The 20,306-nt window shown below is 38.6% G+C and overlaps 1 protein-coding gene across 5 annotated transcripts; it reads right to left on the bottom strand.

Annotated features, from left to right (window-relative positions):
• Nucleotides 1-922: 922 nt before the first annotated feature.
• On the bottom strand, nucleotides 923-19,227 carry LOC141901528 (protein fantom-like). 5 transcript variants are annotated; one of them, XM_074788831.1, is made up of 34 exons: nucleotides 19,120-19,227; nucleotides 18,208-18,342; nucleotides 17,981-18,125; nucleotides 17,777-17,838; nucleotides 17,599-17,696; nucleotides 16,922-17,002; nucleotides 16,693-16,838; nucleotides 16,520-16,592; nucleotides 16,096-16,272; nucleotides 15,791-16,011; nucleotides 15,088-15,227; nucleotides 14,717-14,823; nucleotides 14,423-14,540; nucleotides 14,209-14,327; nucleotides 13,999-14,100; nucleotides 13,842-13,919; nucleotides 13,687-13,761; nucleotides 13,147-13,332; nucleotides 12,699-12,828; nucleotides 12,377-12,471; nucleotides 11,626-11,952; nucleotides 11,021-11,146; nucleotides 10,262-10,546; nucleotides 10,073-10,180; nucleotides 9,618-9,729; nucleotides 8,823-8,894; nucleotides 8,211-8,285; nucleotides 7,498-7,650; nucleotides 7,279-7,344; nucleotides 6,205-6,324; nucleotides 4,849-4,961; nucleotides 3,803-3,998; nucleotides 2,104-2,322; nucleotides 923-1,797 (listed from the first exon to the last, which is right to left on the bottom strand). In XM_074788831.1, the coding sequence occupies exons 2-34, from the start codon at nucleotides 18,320-18,322 to the stop codon at nucleotides 1,703-1,705; spliced, it is 4,335 nt and encodes a 1,444-aa protein (XP_074644932.1). In that variant the 5' UTR covers nucleotides 18,323-18,342; nucleotides 19,120-19,227; the 3' UTR covers nucleotides 923-1,702. The 5 variants fall into 5 exon arrangements, with proteins under 5 accessions (XP_074644932.1, XP_074644933.1, XP_074644935.1 ...); XM_074788832.1 differs by lacking the exon at nucleotides 7,279-7,344; XM_074788834.1 differs by lacking the exon at nucleotides 8,211-8,285.
• Nucleotides 19,228-20,306: the final 1,079 nt, after the last annotated feature.

Genomic DNA, 20,306 nt, shown 5'->3' with positions numbered 1-20,306 from the left:
TATATACAGACCCAATATCGTTATAGACCTAATTGTCATGCCATATCCCCATACCGTCAGGTGCTGCCGCTATACTCATCGTTAGCGGGATTTTCATACACTAAGATGAATCGCCTCTGGCAACTGCCTTACATTGATTGCCAGAGTTGGCTCGTGTTAGTGTACGAAAAATCCGCTAACGATGAGCATAGCGGCAGCACGAGACGGTGTATGGATTCTACCTTCACCCGAGTGATTGTTTTTCTTCGAGAACTTTCTATGTACTTAGGTACATATGCAGGTGTTGATGATGCTGGGGGTGGCGAGTAGTCTAGAGTGATGGTGGTGATGATAGAGAAGTGGTGGATGCTGGAGGTGATGTAAGAGATAGTGGTGATGCTAGTGAGGTGTAGATGGTGGTGATGATAGAGAAGTGGCGGATGCTGGAGGTGATGTTAGAGATGCTGGAGGTGATGTTAGAGATGCTGGAGGTGATGCTAGTGATGGTGGTGATAGAGAAGTGAGGGATGCTGGAGGTGATGTTAGAGATACATGTAGTGGTGATGCTAGTGATGGTGGTGATGATATAGAAGTGGTGGATGCTGGAGGTGATGTTAGAGATGCTGGGGGTGATGATAGAGATAGTGGTGATGATAGTGATAATGTCCAACAGTCGTTCAGTCATCAAGTCGTCCATAACCATGAGCATCCCGGTATCATTTCAAGTGTCATAAACACCTGGGCCCGGTTTCATAGAGCAGTATCACCTTTAACCCGGGGGCTAACTAAATTGAAAATAAATTAAGTTAGCCCCCCCGGGTTAAAGGTAATACTATAAAACTGGTCCCTGCTCATTAAAAATCAAACATTAAGCAATTTTAAGCTAAAATGCATATAATTAGTTTATTACAAATATTATAACGATATAAAATACATCATACAATTCATAATTTCTATCACAAGACACCAATCATAGTCGTAGCACTTTAATTCCCCACTTGCCAGAGTCAGGTGCACCATTGCGCGAGTTGAAGACAATACAGACAATGTCTATTTATAAACTACAGAGTATTATGAGTTCTGATAATAAAGAGATACATTGTACATAATAATCTAATCTATGCATGTATATGTTACAATGTTTGGACAGTAGTACTGATTTATAGTTTATAGAAAATAATTCTCAGATAGTGGAGATTCCATTTTGGTTTCACTGAATGGATAGCGAATGGACAGTTTGGACAGCAAATGATGGACAGTTTGTGTTTCAGTAAACAACGAAACATTCTATTACAACTATATAATCATCTACTACACTGACTAACACAGAAGCTAGTCCACTACTTATTGGCTATTCCACTATACAAGTGACTAGTCAGCTTCAACTACTCCACTATACAAGTGACTAGTCAGCTTCAACTACTCCACTATACAAGTGACTAGTCCACTGCAACTACTCTGCTACAGTATCTAGTCCACTACAACTACTCCACTATACAAGTGACTAGTCCACTGCAACTACTCTGCTACAGTATCTAGTCCACTACAACTACTCCACTATACAAGTGACTAGTCCACTGCAACTACCGGTACTACGCTACAGTAACTACCCTGTAGTCACTGCCACTAGTTCCACTATACAGTGACTAGTCCACTACGTACATTATTCAGAAACTAAACAGTTTTTCTAATGGACGGACTATTGATGATATCATGTGATCATTCACATTTCATGTTGAATAGCTCTGAGTGCGTCTAAACATTCAACTGATACATTTAAATGACCGATTACCGTTGATTCATCGTTCATATCAACAACTGTAAAATAAATAATTAATAAAAACATGTTAGTGACATATTCAATTTAGAGTACCGGTAACACAAAAATGATAAATATCTTGTTTATTTTCGAACTGTTTTTCAGGATTCTGCCTCCAAATTCCATCATCACAGTGGTGATAAAGAATTTTAACCTGTCCCCTTGGTAACATCAAACAATTCTTAAAATAACATTCTTTATTTTCAGTGCAATTGATTGAATTCAGAGGCAAATCCCCGAAGTTCACAAGATATTTCATCAATTGTAGGAGATCAATTCTGTCGAGTATTTCAATGTATTCTTACTTTCTGCTTCTTCGTTGATCAAATCTTTGCCTGTTTTTAATATCTGCGGAATACTGACGAATACAATTCCTACATCTTCACATTCAGCGTCGGGATTATCCTCGGTCGGTTCACTAACTACAATCAGTTTCATACGACCGTCGTCAGGGTCGTCCGGTAACAACATACTCGCTAAATACTGACGCTTCTCATAGTTCTCTTCAGGATCGACGTGAAAAACTGAAACATAAAATTATCAGACAATTCAATATTTAGATGAATTCATTTTGATTTTTGAATATTGTATTGTACTTGGAATCTTTAACCTGGTTCCACAGTTGAGTCAAGAGTTTAAAAGATTTCAAATGAAATTCTAAATCTCTAGTCAAATCTAACTCTTGCGGAGTCAGTTGCTCAAAAAGATGGTATCAATAAACTATGGCATAAATACCAGAAGTAACAATAGAGTTTTAATTGTCACAGCTGAGCATCTTATGCCTGAATAGTGGAACTGTAGCCCCTGAATAGTGCAACTGTAGCCCCTGAATAGTGGAACTGTCGCCCCTGACTAGTGGAACTGTCGCCCCTGAATAGTGGAACTGTCGCCCCTGAATAGTGGAACTGTCGCCCCTGAATAGTGGAACTGTCGCCCCTGAATAGTGGAACTGTCGCCCCTGAATAGTGGAACTGACACCCCTGAATAGTGGAACTGTCACCCCTGAATAGTGGAACTGTCGCCCCTGAATAGTGGAACTATCGCCCCTGAATAGTGGAACTGTCGCCCCTGAATAGTGGAACTGTCGCCCCTGAATAGTGGAACTGACACCCCTGAATAGTGGAACTGTCGCCCCTGAATAGTGGAACTGTCACCCCTGAATAGTGGAACTGTAGCCCCTGAATAGTGGAACTGTCGCCCCTGAATAGTGGAACTGTCACCCCTGAAAAGTGGAACTGTCGCCCCTGAATAGTGGAACTGTCACCCCCGAATAGTGGAGTTGTCACCCCTGAAAAGTGGAACTGTAGCCCCTGAATAGTGGAACTGTAGCCCCTGAATAGTGGAACTGTCGCCCCTGAATAGTGGAACTGTCACCCCCGAATAGTGGAGTTGTCACCCCTGAATAGTGGAACTGTCGCCCCTGACTAGTGCAACTGTCGCCCCTGAATAGTGGAACTGTCGCCCCTGAATAGTGGAACTGTCGCCCCTGAATAGTGGAACTGTCGCCCCTGAATAGTGGAACTGTCGCCCCTGAATAGTGGAACTGACACCCCTGAATAGTGGAACTGTCACCCCTGAATAGTGGAACTGTCGCCCCTGAATAGTGGAACTATCGCCCCTGAATAGTGGAACTGTCGCCCCTGAATAGTGGAACTGTCGCCCCTGAATAGTGGAACTGACACCCCTGAATAGTGGAACTGTCGCCCCTGAATAGTGGAACTGTCACCCCTGAATAGTGGAACTGTAGCCCCTGAATAGTGGAACTGTCGCCCCTGAATAGTGGAACTGTCACCCCTGAAAAGTGGAACTGTCGCCCCTGAATAGTGGAACTGTCACCCCCGAATAGTGGAGTTGTCACCCCTGAAAAGTGGAACTGTAGCCCCTGAATAGTGGAACTGTAGCCCCTGAATAGTGGAACTGTCGCCCCTGAATAGTGGAACTGTCACCCCCGAATAGTGGAGTTGTCACCCCTGAATAGTGGAACTGTTGTTCTGAATTTCATACCTTTTTCAAAATTGAAGTAAATTCGATCATGTGGTTTTGGTTTTGGTAATGAGAACGGTGTCTCTAGTTCATCAGCTGCTACACCCAGGAATCGATATTCAACAAATAATAATTGAATATCGGGATCTGTGCTGATTGAAGAATTCTCCTCTAAACTCAAATGTGAAATTGTAACTTTCACAGTGTTTGCTCGATCCTAGAAATAAATCAATAAATTACACTCAGATCCTAGAAATAAATCAATAAATTACACTCAGATCCTAGAAATAAATCAGTAAATTACACTCGGATCCTAGAAATAAATCAGTAAATTACACTCAGATCCTAATAGCTACAGATCAACTGAGTTTACTGTGGACTCTGCGCTGCTACAGATCAACTGAGTTTACTGTGGACTCTGCGCTGCTACAGATCAACTGAGTTTACTGTGGACTCTGCGCTGCTACAGATCAACTGAGTTTACTGTGGACTCTGCGCTGCTACAGATCAAACTGAGTTTACTGTGGACTCTGCGCTGCTACAGATCAAACTGAGTTTACTGTGGACTCTGCGCTGCTACAGATCAACTGAGTTTACTGTGGACTCTGCGCTGCTACAGATCAACTGAGTTTACTGTGGACTCTGCGCTGCTACAGATCAAACTGAGTTTACTGTGGACTCTGCGCTGCTACAGATCAACTGAGTTTACTGTGGACTCTGCGCTGCTACAGATCAACTGAGTTTACTGTGGACTCTGCGCTGCTACAGATCAACTGAGTTTACTGTGGACTCTGCGCTGCTACAGATCAACTGAGTTTACTGTGGACTCTGCGCTGCTACAGATCAACTGAGTTTACTGTGGACTCTGCGCTGCTACAGATCAACTGAGTTTACTGTGGACTCTGCGCTGCTACAGATCAACTGAGTTTACTGTGGACTCTGCGCTTGCGTCTGATTATCATATACTTACTCAGACTTGTTGCCTTACAGAGAATATTTACTGGTCTCTCCTGAGCTCCGGGGCAAGCGCAGTGGTCTATAGTGTATTCTAAAATAGTTAAACTCACCAATCTTGAAGCAGGACGCGGTGTTTTCTGTGAGATAACAATAACACCTTCACTATCAGATTCTATACTCATCATATCGGCTCCTACTTCACTTTCAATTTCTTCCTCAATATCTTTTTTGTAAAACAAGCAAACAAACAAACATTCAGCAGTTTTATCAGGTATCAGATTGAATACTGGTACCGGTACCTGCCGGGCAGTTTGTACCAGATACATTCATCAGTTTTATCAGGTATCTCTGATTGAATACTGGTACCGGTACCTGCCGGGCAGTTTGTACCAGATACATTCAGCAGTTCTATCAGGTATCAGATTGAATACTGGTACCGGTACCTGCGGGGCAGTTTGTACCAGATACATTCAATAGTTCTATCAGGTATCTCAGATTGAATACTGGTACCGGTACCTGCCGGGCAGTTTGTACCAGATACATTCATCAGTTTTATCAGGTATCTCTGATTGAATACTGGTACCGGTACCTGCCGGGCAGTTTGTACCAGATACATTCAATAGTTTTATCAGGTATCTCTGATTGAATACTGGTACCGGTACCTGCCGGGCAGTTTGTACCAGATACATTCAGCAGTTCTATCAGGTATCAGATTGAATACTGGTACCGGTACCTGCCGGGCAGTTTGTACCAGATACATTCAATAGTTTTATCAGGTATCTCTGATTGAATACTGGTACCGGTACCTGCCGGGCAGTTTGTACCAGATACATTCAATAGTTTTATCAGGTATCTCTGATTGAATACTGGTACCGGTACCTGCCGGGCAGTTTGTACCAGATACATTCAGCAGTTCTATCAGGTATCAGATTGAATACTGGTACCGGTACCTGCCGGGCAGTTTGTACCAGATACATTCAATAGTTTTATCAGGTATCTCTGATTGAATACTGGTACCGGTACCTGCCGGGCAGTTTGTACCAGATACATTCAGCAGTTCTATCAGGTATCAGATTGAATACTGGTACCGGTACCTGCCGGGCAGTTTGTACCAGATACATTCAATAGTTCTATCAGGTATCAGATTGAATACTGGTACCGGTACCTGCCGGGCAGTTTGTACCAGATACATTCAATAGTTTTATCAGGTATCTCTGATTGAATACTGGTACCGGTACCTGCCGGGCAGTTTGTACCAGATACATTCAGCAGTTCTATCAGGTATCAGATTGAATACTGGTACCGGTACCTGCCGGGCAGTTTGTACCAGATACATTCATCAGTTCTATCAGGTATCTGATTGAATACTGGTACCGGTACCTGCCGGGCAGTTTGTACCAGATACATTTAATAGTTCTATCAGGTATCAGATTGAATACTGGTACCGGTACCTGTTGATATCTTACCTGTAGCATCTTTATCCGGTTCATCACCGAACATTGTATCTTCCTGCGTCTTTTCTCCACTTCTCATCTCATCCTTCTTTTTATCTTTTTTCTTTTCCTTCTTCTTTTTATCCTCTTTACCTGTAAAAATAATAGCATTCATGTTAACTATACTCCGTATCAGAAATTATGAAATATTTAAATATTTTGTGTTATTAATATCGAATACAAGTTAGAAACTGACACAAACAAATAGTAATAATTCATATATAGTAGACTGAGGGGCTCCTCACGTGCCCAGTGTGTGTCATAGCATGTGATAATAATCCATCCCACAGAATATTGTTTGGTCCCATGAGGAAAGCGTGCAGTCTACTATAAATGGAAACATGCAATGTGTTATAAAATGTTAATTCCTGTACAGATTTTTGACACACACACACACACACAGGGTCCAGTTCCACAGTTCTGAGTTAAGATTTGACCCTGGGTTAAAACATTGAAAATGAACTAACTTTAACTCAAGAGTTTACTCTAACTCACGACTGTGGAACTGGGTCCAGATCTGTAAACCACCTGGAATTAATAGAAATATTATTTGTATTAATTGTGTTCTTCACTACCCCCGTCTTTGCCGCCACATCAACCTCGCAAAGAAAAGTGACTTTTCTTCGTCCATTTCTGCGTCAGTAATCTCTGTTGTATCCTCTATTGCCGCGGTAACAGGTTATATAACTGTTTCGTCTATTATTCAATCATTATTTCGTATAAAATTTTAGAATTACAAATAAACAACATATAAAGCAAATAAAGCAGGAGTTAGAGACATTGATCGGCTTTAAACTGTGAATGATTCAGTTGTGTTCGGTGCCTATATATTCATATAGATACTGATGTTAATAGATAGTTTTCATTTTAGTTACACGGAAAAACTCTGTGAAATCGTCACATTCTACTGAAGTAGTTTCTAAATTTGTATTTGCAATTCAATTTACCAAGAATTAGTCAATCATTTGGATCATAATTAATGATCATCTCATTCTCAACTAAGACGACTTCAGCAGTAGTGACTGTATTAATTTATAAATAGATCACCTGATGTCAGTTGTGACGATTGTTCACTTATATCTGCATCAGTTACCCGAGTGTCGTCTAGTTCAGCTAAATATCAGTAAAATAGAAATATATCGATATTTGAATCTATTCCTGGTGACCTAGGTAAACTCATCTCCCCTCCGCCTACCCTCTCCTCCCTCCTACCCTCTCCTCCCTCCTCCCTCCTATCCGGATCAGAAATATACAATCATTCATTACCAGTTGATTTTGTTTCTCGTTTGCGAATCAAAGCTTTTCTTAGAACATTTTTAGCTTTCAATAAATCTTGATCATCATCATCAGCAGCAGCAGCAGTGTCAGCAGGAATGTCATCGTGTTGTCGAGGTGATGGCATTTCTTCCTCATGAACGGCTAAACAATAAAAGCATTTTCTATTCTAAATATTCATATTACATCTTACAATAAATACGTGAAATACAGTTTGAAAACAAAAAACTGTTTTCATGAATAAAAATCAATATTTCCATAAACGATTTCAATTAATAGAAAATCATAAAATATAAATCCATGATTGATTAACGATTGGAGGATAAATATAAACCAGAATCCATGCAGTTTACGATGTTAACTACGTGACGTAGACCAGTGTGAACTAATGGATAATGACTATGAGTAAAAAATCCCACAAAGTGTGAACAAATCTAAAAAATTTATTTTAAAAATTATTAGAAATATTGGTTCAGTCTAGAATCACATCTTTTATACTGAAGAGGGGTGGTAGGAACCACCGAAATATTTCTAATAATTTTCTAAATCAACTTTTTAGAATCGTTTACACATTGTGGGATTTTTTAACTCATCGAGTCTCGTCACGGATTTTGCGATTCTCAACTGATTCATCAGGATATTGACTATGTACAGTGATTATAGGCCATGCAACACATCCACAATAAACTATTTAAAATCAGCACCTGTTTGTCTGTGTATTAGAGATGTTGATTTGCCGGAACGAACTTGTGGGGTCGGAACAACTGGTCTTATCACATCTGTAAACCATATTACTTAGTTAATATAAAAACTGTACAAGAAACTTCAGTTCAACCAATTGTTAGCTTTTAATTAAACAAATTAATTAGTTAAACAAATAGAGATAATCTGAACTTGTATCTAAATCTAGAACCTGGTTCCACAATACTTGGTTTCAATCAGACTCCAGCTTTAAATAACACTTTTAACCCCACTCAAACTCAACTCAGACCTGGATCCTGACTCCAGAACTGTGGGACAGGGTACAGAACCGTGGAACTGATTCCAGAAAGGTGGAACTGGGTTCAGAACTGTGGAACTGGGTTCAGAACTGTGGAACTGGATGCAGAACTGTGGATCGAGCTAGGTTCAGAACCGTGGAACTTGAAATAATCTTTCAATCAATTGATAGATAATTCAACTCAAACAATCATTAATTAGAAATAGTTAATTACAAACACAGCAAAAATAAGTGTTAAATATTTCTCGGCAGAAGGCGCAAGTATTTGAATATCAGGTAACCGTGGATATAACTGAACACATTATTGATCTCTTACCATCGTCTTCATCATCTATAATATCTCCTACACCTGAAGCTTTTCTAGCAATTAGCGCCGCTTTACTGCCACCTATTAGACAGATAGTGAAGCAAAAGCTGTATAAGCAGACGGTTATACACGGTATGTATCTAAACCATTGATGAAACACTTTTAAGAGTCTGCGTTGTAAAGATAATATGAAATCCCAGACTCAGAATGAAAAGAGTCTGAAATGTTTCCTTGATTATGTCCTAGTACATGTACTGTATTCATCTTTACAAATTCAGTATTCCCGAAGATGATTACATGGAACATTGAATAAACTTCAGCTAGGAAACATTTCTGATTCTGATTTTCATTTCCCTTATCGTGACATTCTTATATGAGCAGTTATATAGAAATCTATGATCTATAATCTTAGATGTTGGAGTAATCAGACTGATAACTCCGAGGTTAGATGTTGGAGTAATCAGACTGATAACTCCGAGGTTAGATGTTGGAGTAATCAGACTGATAACTCCGAGGTTAGATGTTGGAGTAATCAGACTGATAACTCCGAGGTAAGATGTTTGAGTAATCAGACTGATAACTCTGAGGTTAGATGTTGGAGTAATCAGACTGATAACTGTGAGGTTAGATGTTGGAGTAATCAGACTGATAACTGTGAGGTTAGATGTTGGAGTAATCAGACTGATAACTCCGAGGTTAGATGTTGGAGTAATCAGACTGATAACTGTGAGGTTAGATGTTGGAGTAATCAGACTGATAACTCCGAGGTTAGATGAAGCGAATGATGCACAGTAAGTCACTTACCGTGTTCCACTGATTGAGGTGGTTCTATAGGAGCTGTATGAACTGTCTCCTCATCCACATGACTCACATGAATATCTGGAGTTTGTCTTTGTTGTTCTTCTTCGAAAAACATCTAAACAAAAAATATCTCGAGATTTTCAGTAAAACTTACACCTTATAAATTACACTGTGGTGAAACTTGCAGCTGTTCAATTTGTTGTTGTAGTTGTGATGAACATTACATTGACAACTTCTCCAAATGATGAATTTCACTCAGTAAATTGAATTAGAAATACAAATTGAGACTCAAACAAAGAGAAGACTTCAGTAAAGTGACGACTTCTCCAAATGATGACTTACACTTAGTAAATTGAATTAGAAATGCAAATTGAGACTCAAAACTAGAGAAGACTTCAGTCATGTGATGACTTATCCAAATGATGACATAACCAAATTTGATTGTATCGATGACTTACGGCTGCAGCTGCAGCTGCTTTCGCAGGTGCTTTTACAGCTACTATTGATTCAGTTATTTCTTCATTCTCTGTTGTATTCGGTCTCATCATTATTTTCTCCATTTCCTCCTGAAAAACACGCGACAACGAAAACTGTAACAAATACAGTTCAGATTTGAGTGAAACGAGAGATTGTGAAAACAAACGAACCTTCGGAACGGGTTGTAATAAATCCTGGAATGTCTCCAATGATTCTCGCGTTACAACCGGTTTACTCTTAGCTCGAACTACTACAGGAGTACTGGAATGACGAGGAACTATAGGTGGACTCGGTGGACGGTTCAAATCTTCACCCGGCATCAGAGGTGTCGGCTCAGGCTTATCGTCGGGCATTGATAATTTCTGAGATGGAGTTCTAGTTGACCCTCGTGGCGGTAGGTATTGATATTGCCAGTTCAACTGTATATCAATAGTTCCATTTGTAGAACCATCCGGCTGAAAATAATCACACATTCAATCGGGTTCATTGAATCATCTAGTCGAAATAAAGATACAGTAAACCTTTCCAAACTCAAACTAGGATCAAATGAATCGGTCTCAGTTTATCAAAAAATATATCAGCAAGTCAGAAAATTATCTAATTTTTGTTTGAGTAAGTTATAAGTCCAATTGGCTGTGTCTGAGTTAAACTATGAGTTGATATCATTAAGATAAAACCACACCATCAATTCAAATGACAAGTATTGTTTTTTTCTCATGTTTCAGGTGGAATCCTTCCATCCATCCTCAGAGTTTATTTGAAAATTGAATCAAGTTTTCAAATAAACTCTGAAGATGAGTGTAATGATTCTGCCGGTAATATGAGACAAAAACGATAACAGTTTAAATCGATATTGTAGATTTCTCTCAACGTCAGACTACAATGTTTAACTGTAAAATGATTGTATAAAGATGAAAAGTTGAACTCACAGATTTTAATTCAAACGTTCCACGTATTGCTTTATCATGAGCGAGAGGTAAAAGAGGGACGCGAGCGACTCCGAGGAAACTAGTCTCATCCGGATCTGTGTCATCGAATATATAAACCTCCAAACTCTGCAATTCAAATCAATAATATATCAATAGATAATGCTTAAACAAAAGCCTCAAATTAAAACTTCTTTACAGTGGAACCTCATCATGATGAAGTACAGATGTAACTATTAATCTGATAAAACAATGTTAGAATTTCATCCAAAGATGTACCCAATTTCATACAGGTCTCTTTTGCCCTGAAAGTCTAGGCTTGATAATGGCAATATCCCGATATATAGGGTGCCAGATATTTTGTTGGAATTATCCCGACAGATTTCAAGAAATTTCTTATTTCAACATTAGAATATGTTTTAATTCAATTCGTTCCAGTGTTTTTTCTTGAAAAGAAAGCTTGGACTGGGAGCAGCACCTAACTTTAACTAGAAGGATATCTTTACTCTTACACCCTGAGATGATACTTTCCCAATAGAATACATAATAAAATTGAATAAATCGAGGTAGTAATGAGGTTCCACTGTTCAACTGTAGTGAAATCTTACTTGTGATTTGAGATATTTATCGAGTTGAAGAGTCATCGGTACGGGGTAAGTTCTCTGATCGTTGAATTCCGGTGAATAACTACTGTCTACGATAGCCGTGTCATGATCGTTATAATCAAAGAATTTATAAACAGCGTAAGGAGAGGGTTGCATCGCCTCTCGACGAGCTCTAACGTCTCGACAACGGATTACATTTATATGTAGTTGATTAACTCCATCCTCCGGACGTTGATTCGCCGTTTCATCCAACGCCGTCTGCTGCTTGCTGTCAATCAGCTGCTGCTGCTGCTGATTACTCGTTAGATAACCGAGAGCTTTAGTTCTTTCCTGAAATAAATATGAACTTGATTTAATAAACCATCCTCTGTTTGATTGGGTTTCTTATTCTGGAAATACTCGTGTTTCACTATTGTAACATGAAGAAGTTTTCTTAGTCAGAAGTTTAGAAACTATTGAATATTGAACGGGCTAATGATATTTTAACTGAATAATTATTGATAAAGACACCAAAATATTGTAACCATCTACCGGGGTAGGCATTTATCATAACTTTATCACAATTTTGTTACAAAAATATTTCAACAACAATCCACTAAGGATGGGTTAGGTGCGAAGTCAAACAGATGAAGCTATGGCTCCTCTCCTTGGCCCAATTTCGTAGATGTAGCCACATAGTCATACCCGGGAATACTTTTGAAATTCATCAGTTTCTGATTATTTAAATGGTAGGTGATATTACATATATACTAACCTTATACAATCTGAGAGCTTGATCCATAGGAACTCTTAATCTAACCCAGAATTCAACGGTGCCGTAATCAACACCTGCACCTCCTTCACCAACACCTACATATCATATACGCACTATATACAACATCCAGTTCCACAGTCCTGGATCCAGGACTGTGGAACTGGGTACAGTTCTAGATCCAGTTCCACAGTTGTGAGTTAAGATTTGACTCTGAGTTAATTCATTGAAAATGAACTAATTTTAACTCACAACTGTGGAACCGAGTCCAGTATAATATTGATCAGTAATTGTGACTGTATGAATCATTGTATAGGATACGAACCAGTTAATTGTGCCGTTCCTTGTATACGCGATTGAGGTTTATCAATAATATCTCTGAATTTCAGTTGCCCAGCAGCAACTGTTCTATAATCAGTACCTAACGCGTGATGCACTTCTATCGTTGTCGATTCCTAGATACAAAATTCAAAACAACACTTTTTACACTTGAGAAATCCTTCTATAAAGTTCTACACTAAGAATGAAAAGTAGAATCCAAAATATTTCCTTGAGCTAAAGTTTATTGAATGTTTTGAATTTATCCAGATAGTCATATTCAAGAAAACTGTATTCCTGAACTGAAGATAACTATTAGAATAAAGTCGAAACATTGAATAAACTACAACTAGCTAAAGGAAACATTTTGGATATTTTCTTTCATATTAGAGGTTTTTGGATATAATCTTTACAACACGGACTCGGAGAGCGTTTCACTAATGTTTATAACGTACCTTCTGTATGTGATGTAGGAAAAAGTCATCAACTTTCACGATGTACTGAGAAGTGAAGTTTATTTCGGGTCGAGCTCCTTTTTTAATCGTAGTCGATTGAATTTCAAACTCGTAGAATTCCCACGTACAGAATATAGAGGGCTCTTCATCTCCGAGCGCACGTAATCCTTCATCGGACAATAAAACCTAAATATAGAACTCTCAATTCAACTGGTGTCACTTTACATGATACAACGATTAATCCAGTGATGGATATTTGCAGTTTTTCTAGAATTTCTAGTAACCTTCTTACTGGGGCCGAGTCGAGTCATAGTCAAGACTTAAGTCCAAGACTGGTCTTAGGCTGTTAGATTAGCTATACAAACTAAGATAGCCTTAGACCGGTCTTAAGTCTAAGTCATGACTATGCGACCGGCCCCTGGACCTTGTTTTAGTAGCTCACCAGGTCCTGGATACAAATGGTGTTCTTTAAAATATCTATTTCCCCTCCCTATCATTAAGCCAAAACACTGCCCTAGTTCAGCCCATTTATCTGCTTACCTTCGAGATGTGAATCTCAAATAGATTTTGACCGCGTTCAAGATGAACTGATTCATCAAACTCCTCAAATTCAAGCTGTAAAATCATTAATTACACTTGAATTGATTAATTCCTATGTGATTTAATGAATGAATGAATTGAGAATGAATAGTTACCTCTTCCAGTTCAGTTGTCTCACGTATTTTATATTGTCTTGTACCGTAAGCGACATCTTTCAATTGAGCTTCTAATTTCTACAAAATATCAACAAATAACCGTGTATAATCATATCAACAATTCCTCTGCATGAGGGAGAGGCTGCTCGATTCTAACCTTGATTCTTGCAGCTCTGATATCCAGTAATCTCGCGTATTCATCTAATTTACCGTCAAATTCTTGTTTATTTTCGTCCATTTTCTTAGTAACGGCATCGACCTTAAAATATTCGTTCAAAATAACATCATGTACAAACGGTTTCGGAAAAACTTGACCACATAGTTCCCTCAGCTGGAGGTTAAACGACCCCTAATTACAATACCATACCTCTGTTTGATAATCTTTATTGATTTTATGTTGTACTATTAACATATTTCTAGTTTTTTCCAGTTCGTTGATAGTTTCTGCATATTCAGCTTGAAGATGAGTCATCGATTTCTGTAAATCTGTACAAATAGAGCAAACATTCAGTTTATATGAACACTAGAACAGTTCCCCCGTACGGTCCCTCCCCGCCTGGTTCCCTCTCCGGTCTCTTTACCTTTATCTTTCTCTGAATCAACTTTCTGAAGAAATTCTAATTGTTGATCTCCTTTTTCACGTTTTTGTTTTACAATCATCAAAGCTTCTTCGATCTCAGTGAAATCAATAGCACTTTCCTGTAACAATATCACATACAACAGATATCAAACACACTGTTCATCTTTCTTTCTTTCTACCTGTCTGTTCTGTCTGTCTGTCTACCTGTCCGTCTGTCTGTTCTATCTATCTGTCTGTCTGTGGCTGTCTGTTCCGTCTGTCTGTCTCTCTCTATATTGCACAGTTTTATACTTACTTTAGAAAAGAAAGCCATTTTCTCTTTCATTTCATCCAATTCTTCTTTCATCTCGAAATATTTCACTTGAATTTCACTGAATTCTTTCTCAGCTTTTTCTCTCGATTCTACAAAACAAAAATATTCATTTCTAAAATCTGTTTGTTTTTTTTATGAGTTAATTCACAGTTAGATCAGTTATAATGAGTTGAATCCAGGGCCTGCAGTTGCTCTAAAGTTGGTTTAAGATAACCAGTCAATAAATACTGTCGTAACGATGAACTTTTAATTGTCAGTATGTCAACTATCCACTGGTAAGCTCCAACTGCAGACCCTGTATTTAGGGTTATTGTATAGGATGATGATGAATAGTTTGTTCTTCCTCGTCTAACCTCGTTCATCCGTTAAACGATCGAGAATTCCTCCTTTTTCACCGACGTCTGCCTTCAACGTAGCCTCTAACTGCGCTATTTGAACCTTTAACGTGTGTTCGCGACGTCTCCATTCCTGTTCACGTTCCAAATCAAACGCACTACAGAATATAACATCAACATCCTATACTGAAACTACTGCTTCACTATACATATTACTGATCTAAGTGATGATCATGTACATTTAGTAAATTGAATTGTAAATATAAATTGAGACTCAAAATTCCAGAGGACTTCATTAACGTGACAAGATTCTATGAGATTGTATGAGTAAAATACGTGGTAAAATGGAAACCCACATACACCAAGAAGAATAGTATGGTTCTAGTAACCATTGATGAAAAACTTTTCTTGTCATCAAGCTAATATAGAAGGAATTTATTCCTGAAGATGAATTTAAGATGAATACTTAGTTCAGTAGCTCAAGGAAACTTTTCAGAATTATTTTTATTCTTAATGTGCTGGAGCCAGTTGCATAGTCATGGCTAAGACTTAAGACCAGTCTAAGACCAACTTAGTTCTATAACCAATCTAACAACTTAAAACCAGTCTTAAGATTAAAGACCATTTCACGACTGTGCAACTGGGCCCTGGGATTAAATATCATCCATCAGTCTAATTTTACAAGAGTATTTGTTAAAACGTAAGATGTAAATGAACGAACCTGCTGACCAACTTCTCATTCGCTTCCTTCAGAATATCGTTCTCTTTCTTCAAAGCATCGATTTGTTCTTCGAATTCCAACAGCGTTCTTTGTTGCGTCGAACCTTGTTTCATTTCGTTTTGTAAAGAAAGAGTTCGATTTTGTTCCTGTTTTAACTGATGATTTAAATGATCCATTTCTCGTAAAACTTGATCATGACTCGTTTTAATCGTGTGCAATTTCTATAATCGAACAATAAAAAATATCTATAATACACAGGGAACCAGTCTAAAATCGATACAGGGAACCGGTCCAAATGAACGCACCTCTTCTAGAGCGGTATAACGAGATTGTAAAGCTGTTAATTGCGTCGATTTCTCTTTGACCTCCCTCTGAACTCGAATCATATCGACGTTCTCTTGAATCATAGTACGTTGACCTTGAGTCGCTTGTTGTTTTATTTTCAGTAAATCTTCTTCATATTCGGCTTCACGAATTCGTAACTAAATAACAACATTGGTCACAGATTATCAGAGTTTATAAAGCATCTCAATCCAAAATGGCTGTAAACGGCTTTTGTGGACATTGATTACGTGATGAAATTACAAGTGAAACTAAAATTAAAATGTCTTTTAAAATTCAGTCTTTAAGATTTGTTTTTAATCGATTATAGATCAGTATCATGATATTCTGTATCCTGATACTCAGAGTTCAGGACGGTATCAACAATATCGATATCTAATTATCTACCTGTTCTTTAAGCATTTCTATGTCCTGTTCATCAATATTGATTTGTTCGTTCAACTGTTCAATCACTCTTTCACTACAAAGTAAGATAAACAGTTATAGTAAACCTGGTGATCATTGATTCACAATGAATCAAATTGAATCAACAGAATAAAAGGAATTTATTTTAAACTTACAGTTGTTTATTTTCAATTCGTGTTTCCTCTAGTAAACTATGACCGTATCTCGGTAACGTCGGTGAACGTCTCCCCGTGTCCCTAGGTGGCGCTGGTCCCGCTACTCGCATGTTTTTACTCACTTTCTGATCCTGATGTTTCAGACCCTGTTTTTCGATATATATATTTTTAGAGATAATATCGGATATTTTGCTGTAACAAATGAAAACAATGATCGAACTCAACTTACGGTATTGATTCTGGCAGGTACGTGAGGGTACGCTATCTGACGACTGCCTGAAGTTACTAACTGTTGCTTGGTTACCATGAGCTAATGATGTAAATTAACAGTTCTTTATTGTTGCAATTTAAAAGATGATCACAGTAATTTCAAATAGTCAACTGTTAAGAGTTATAATACACTAACAGCAAGATCCAGTTGAGGAACTGAGTTGAGAACTGTGGACTGGGCTCCACAGCTGCTGCTCAGAACTGAGTTGAGAACTGTGCAACTGACCAGAGAACTGTGCAACTGACCAGAGAACTGTGAAACTGAGTTGAGAACTGTGCAACTGAGTTGAGAACTGTGCTACTGACCAGAGAACTGTGCAACTGACCAGAGAACTGTGAAACTGAGTTGAGAACTGTGCAACTGAGTTGAGAACTGTGCTACTGACCAGAGAACTGTGCAACTGAGTTGAGAACTGTGCAACTGAGTTGAGAACTGTGCAACTGAGCAGACAACTGTGCAACTGAGTTGAGAACTGTGCAACTGAGCAGACAACTGTGCAACTGACCAGAGAACTGTGCAACTGAGTTGAGAACTGTGCAACTGACCAGAGAACTGTGCAACTGACCAGAGAACTGTGCAACTGACCAGAGAACTGTGCAACTGACCAGAGAACTGTGCAAGTGGTAGATTTTTACCTTATCTTTAAGTTGATGATTAACTCTTTCTAATTCACGTATTTTTCCGTGTAAATCTTCAAGCATTTCTTCAGTTTCAACGTCTCGTGGTTTGTGAACTATAAATAACACGATCATTTAATTCTATTTCACCACAACGAGATTTAAATAATTTCACATCAATAACCTCCAAATTTACCTCCATTTTCTTTTTCAGATTTTTTCTTATCGCTTACTAAACGCAGCATTTTCGTCGCCATTCTACGGAAATATTTAAATTTCAAATTAAACGATGATAAATACAGTTTCACAGCGGTAGAGATTGACCGACCCAGGGGCGGCGGACTCGCTCCCGTTAAAATCCACCCCTCGATGGCGCCACTAATTCACATTATTTTCATACTTTTTAATTTTCTCCTCTTGTTTTCTCGCGTGTTTTTTCAGAATCAGATTTTCTTCCGACATTCGAAGGAATTTATCCTCTAAATCTTCACGGGTCCACCGTGCGATGGTTTGTCTCTGATGCGCCGCTCTCTGCGCTGCTGCGTCTACAAAATACAACGTTTATATCTGATGAATTGAGATTACAGTAATTAAAAACGATTGATTTGAATTTATTGTATATTTTACCTGGATCTTCGACGTTGCTATTAGTAACTCGTGGTCTCTTACGGTTCGCTCCCGAGCCCCCATCACGGACTGGGTATACATCTGTATCTGTCATCATCTCATTGACAAATGGCATTCTCTGTTCTAGAGTTCTATCTATAAATACAGGGTTAAGACTGCTGGGGTCAGTTGCTCAAAAGTGGCTACAGATAACCAATGCATAGTTGACATAATGACAAAGTTAAAAGTTCATTGTTTCTAGGGTATCTGTCCGCTGATTATCTCTAACCAATTTTTCAGCAACTGCAGCCCCTGCAATTTAGCGGGGTCACCTTTCGGTGCTAATGAACTTTTAAATGGTTATGGTTGGTTTTGTTTATTCATATCATCTTGATTTTGAATTCTGATTTGTAGGAGACTAAAAGACTAAATTACAGTCGCTGCAGGGTCGGGGTTGAACATCGTCAAAAAGGTGCCTGTTGTGTGTGGGAAGGTGGGCGGGTAGTTAGTTACCTAAATGTTGGTAGTAAGCTTTTTATAATCAGATAAGCTTAGTGAAAATATCCGATCGTGAAACTAAACTAGAGACAGGTTACTGACTTGACTAGCGTGGGCGGGCGGGGGACCAGTCTTGAAGAAGAACATTCTTTGGGTCTGGGGCAGTCTGTGAGGGAGGTGATTGCACATTTCATTGACATTTTACCTATTTTCAGAAATGTTTTCCATTCACTGAAACTATACCACGATATTTGGATGTGCTGAGAACCGAGAACTCTGTGAAAGATCTTTAATAAACTTAGGCTGGCCACCTAGCGTTCAGTGGCTGAACTAAAAAACTAGTTTGTTTACATTAGTGATGGGTGTTTTATGTTGTATTCACGCGAGAATCTGAAACTTGATCGAATTCACGACGATCTACAGTTTATAACCCACCTATTTAACAGTTTATATCCAATGTGAGAGTCACAGTCCATCCGTAATCATCATATTTTTGATTGTAAAATACTAGAGACGGAACTTCGACAAACTTTTGACAGAACTACACGCATGCGCAAGCTTGTCGAGACAGATTCTTTGATCAGGTACGAATCCCATATTTAATTACCATCGTTTTGATGGGTTAAAATATCATAATTGCCTGAATCTTGAATATGATATATTTGATAGTTTAAAGCCGGTCTTGTATTGGCTTCATCGATCCCTTGAATGGAATGTTTATCATATATTCATTCCGTAGCCTGGTAGGAGAGTTTCGGAGTACTCCTCGCGGTGCGTCAACGTCGAAAAATCAGTAGATGTACTCGCCATCTATTGGAATTTTATGAACTACTACAATCTACAGTTGACAAAATCAAAGTTTTAAAATGAGCCACATTTTCACATTCGCCATCTATCGGAATATGGTCGTCACTGGTTCGAACTCAATAACTTTGCTATTAGGAGAAGTACTGATTTGATGTACAGGGGTGCCCCAGGCCCAGGTTCGAACGCACTTTAATCACTGACCAGAGATGCTGAACAGGTGTGTCCCCGGGTCGAACCCAGTGATTACTGATGATTCAGAGTGAGGTTGATGCTGAATAGAGGATGTACAGGGGTGTCCCGGGTTCGAATCCAGTGATTACTGACACTGATTCAGAGTGGTCCTGATACTGTATAGAGGATGTACGGGGCTGTCCCGGGATTTCTCAAACCCGCAGCGCTGCGTCAATGCACTGTAAGGTGCTGCCGCTATGCTCATTGTTAGCGGGATTTTCAAACACTAACATGTGCCAACTCTGGCAATCAACGCGTTCTGTCCCAAGAAGATAAAACTGAAAACATGTTGCGAATAGCTCGTAGTTGTTAGCTTATTTTTTATTTACACAATTTGTCGATTACAAATTATCCATTTACAAAATAATGTTCCTTATGCATTCATTTAATATACAATTAATAATTCAACAAACGATTGAATATAATTACAGATCTCAGCGATAAACAATATTAGTGTCTAATCTAACAGCCGTTTCATCATCACCTTTCATTTCAATAGAAAATATTCGTATATAAAGCTTCCAAAACTATTCTTTAAATTAAAATTTACTTCGCAAGCTACAAGCACATCGTAACCTCACCAG

Source organism: Tubulanus polymorphus, chromosome 3 (genome assembly GCF_964204645.1).
Source record: "Tubulanus polymorphus chromosome 3, tnTubPoly1.2, whole genome shotgun sequence".
Classification (NCBI taxonomy): Eukaryota; Metazoa; Nemertea; class Palaeonemertea; order Tubulaniformes; family Tubulanidae; genus Tubulanus; species Tubulanus polymorphus.
Note: the sequence above shows the minus strand (reverse complement) of the source record. Positions and strands in the feature narration are given on the sequence as shown.

What these genes read in the sequence shown, in the direction of transcription:
- LOC141901528 (XM_074788831.1), bottom strand. Translation starts at nt 18,322, where the DNA reads ATGCCATTTGTCAATGAGATGATGACAGATACAGATGTATACCCAGTC. An exon ending in TTGAGATTCACATCTCGAAG is followed by an intron (nt 13,333 to 13,686) that starts GTAAGCAGATAA and finishes TTCTATATTTAG; the next exon opens with GTTTTATTGTCCGATGAAGG. An exon ending in TATAGATGATGAAGACGATG is followed by an intron (nt 8,286 to 8,822) that starts GTAAGAGATCAA and finishes TATGGTTTACAG; the next exon opens with ATGTGATAAGACCAGTTGTT.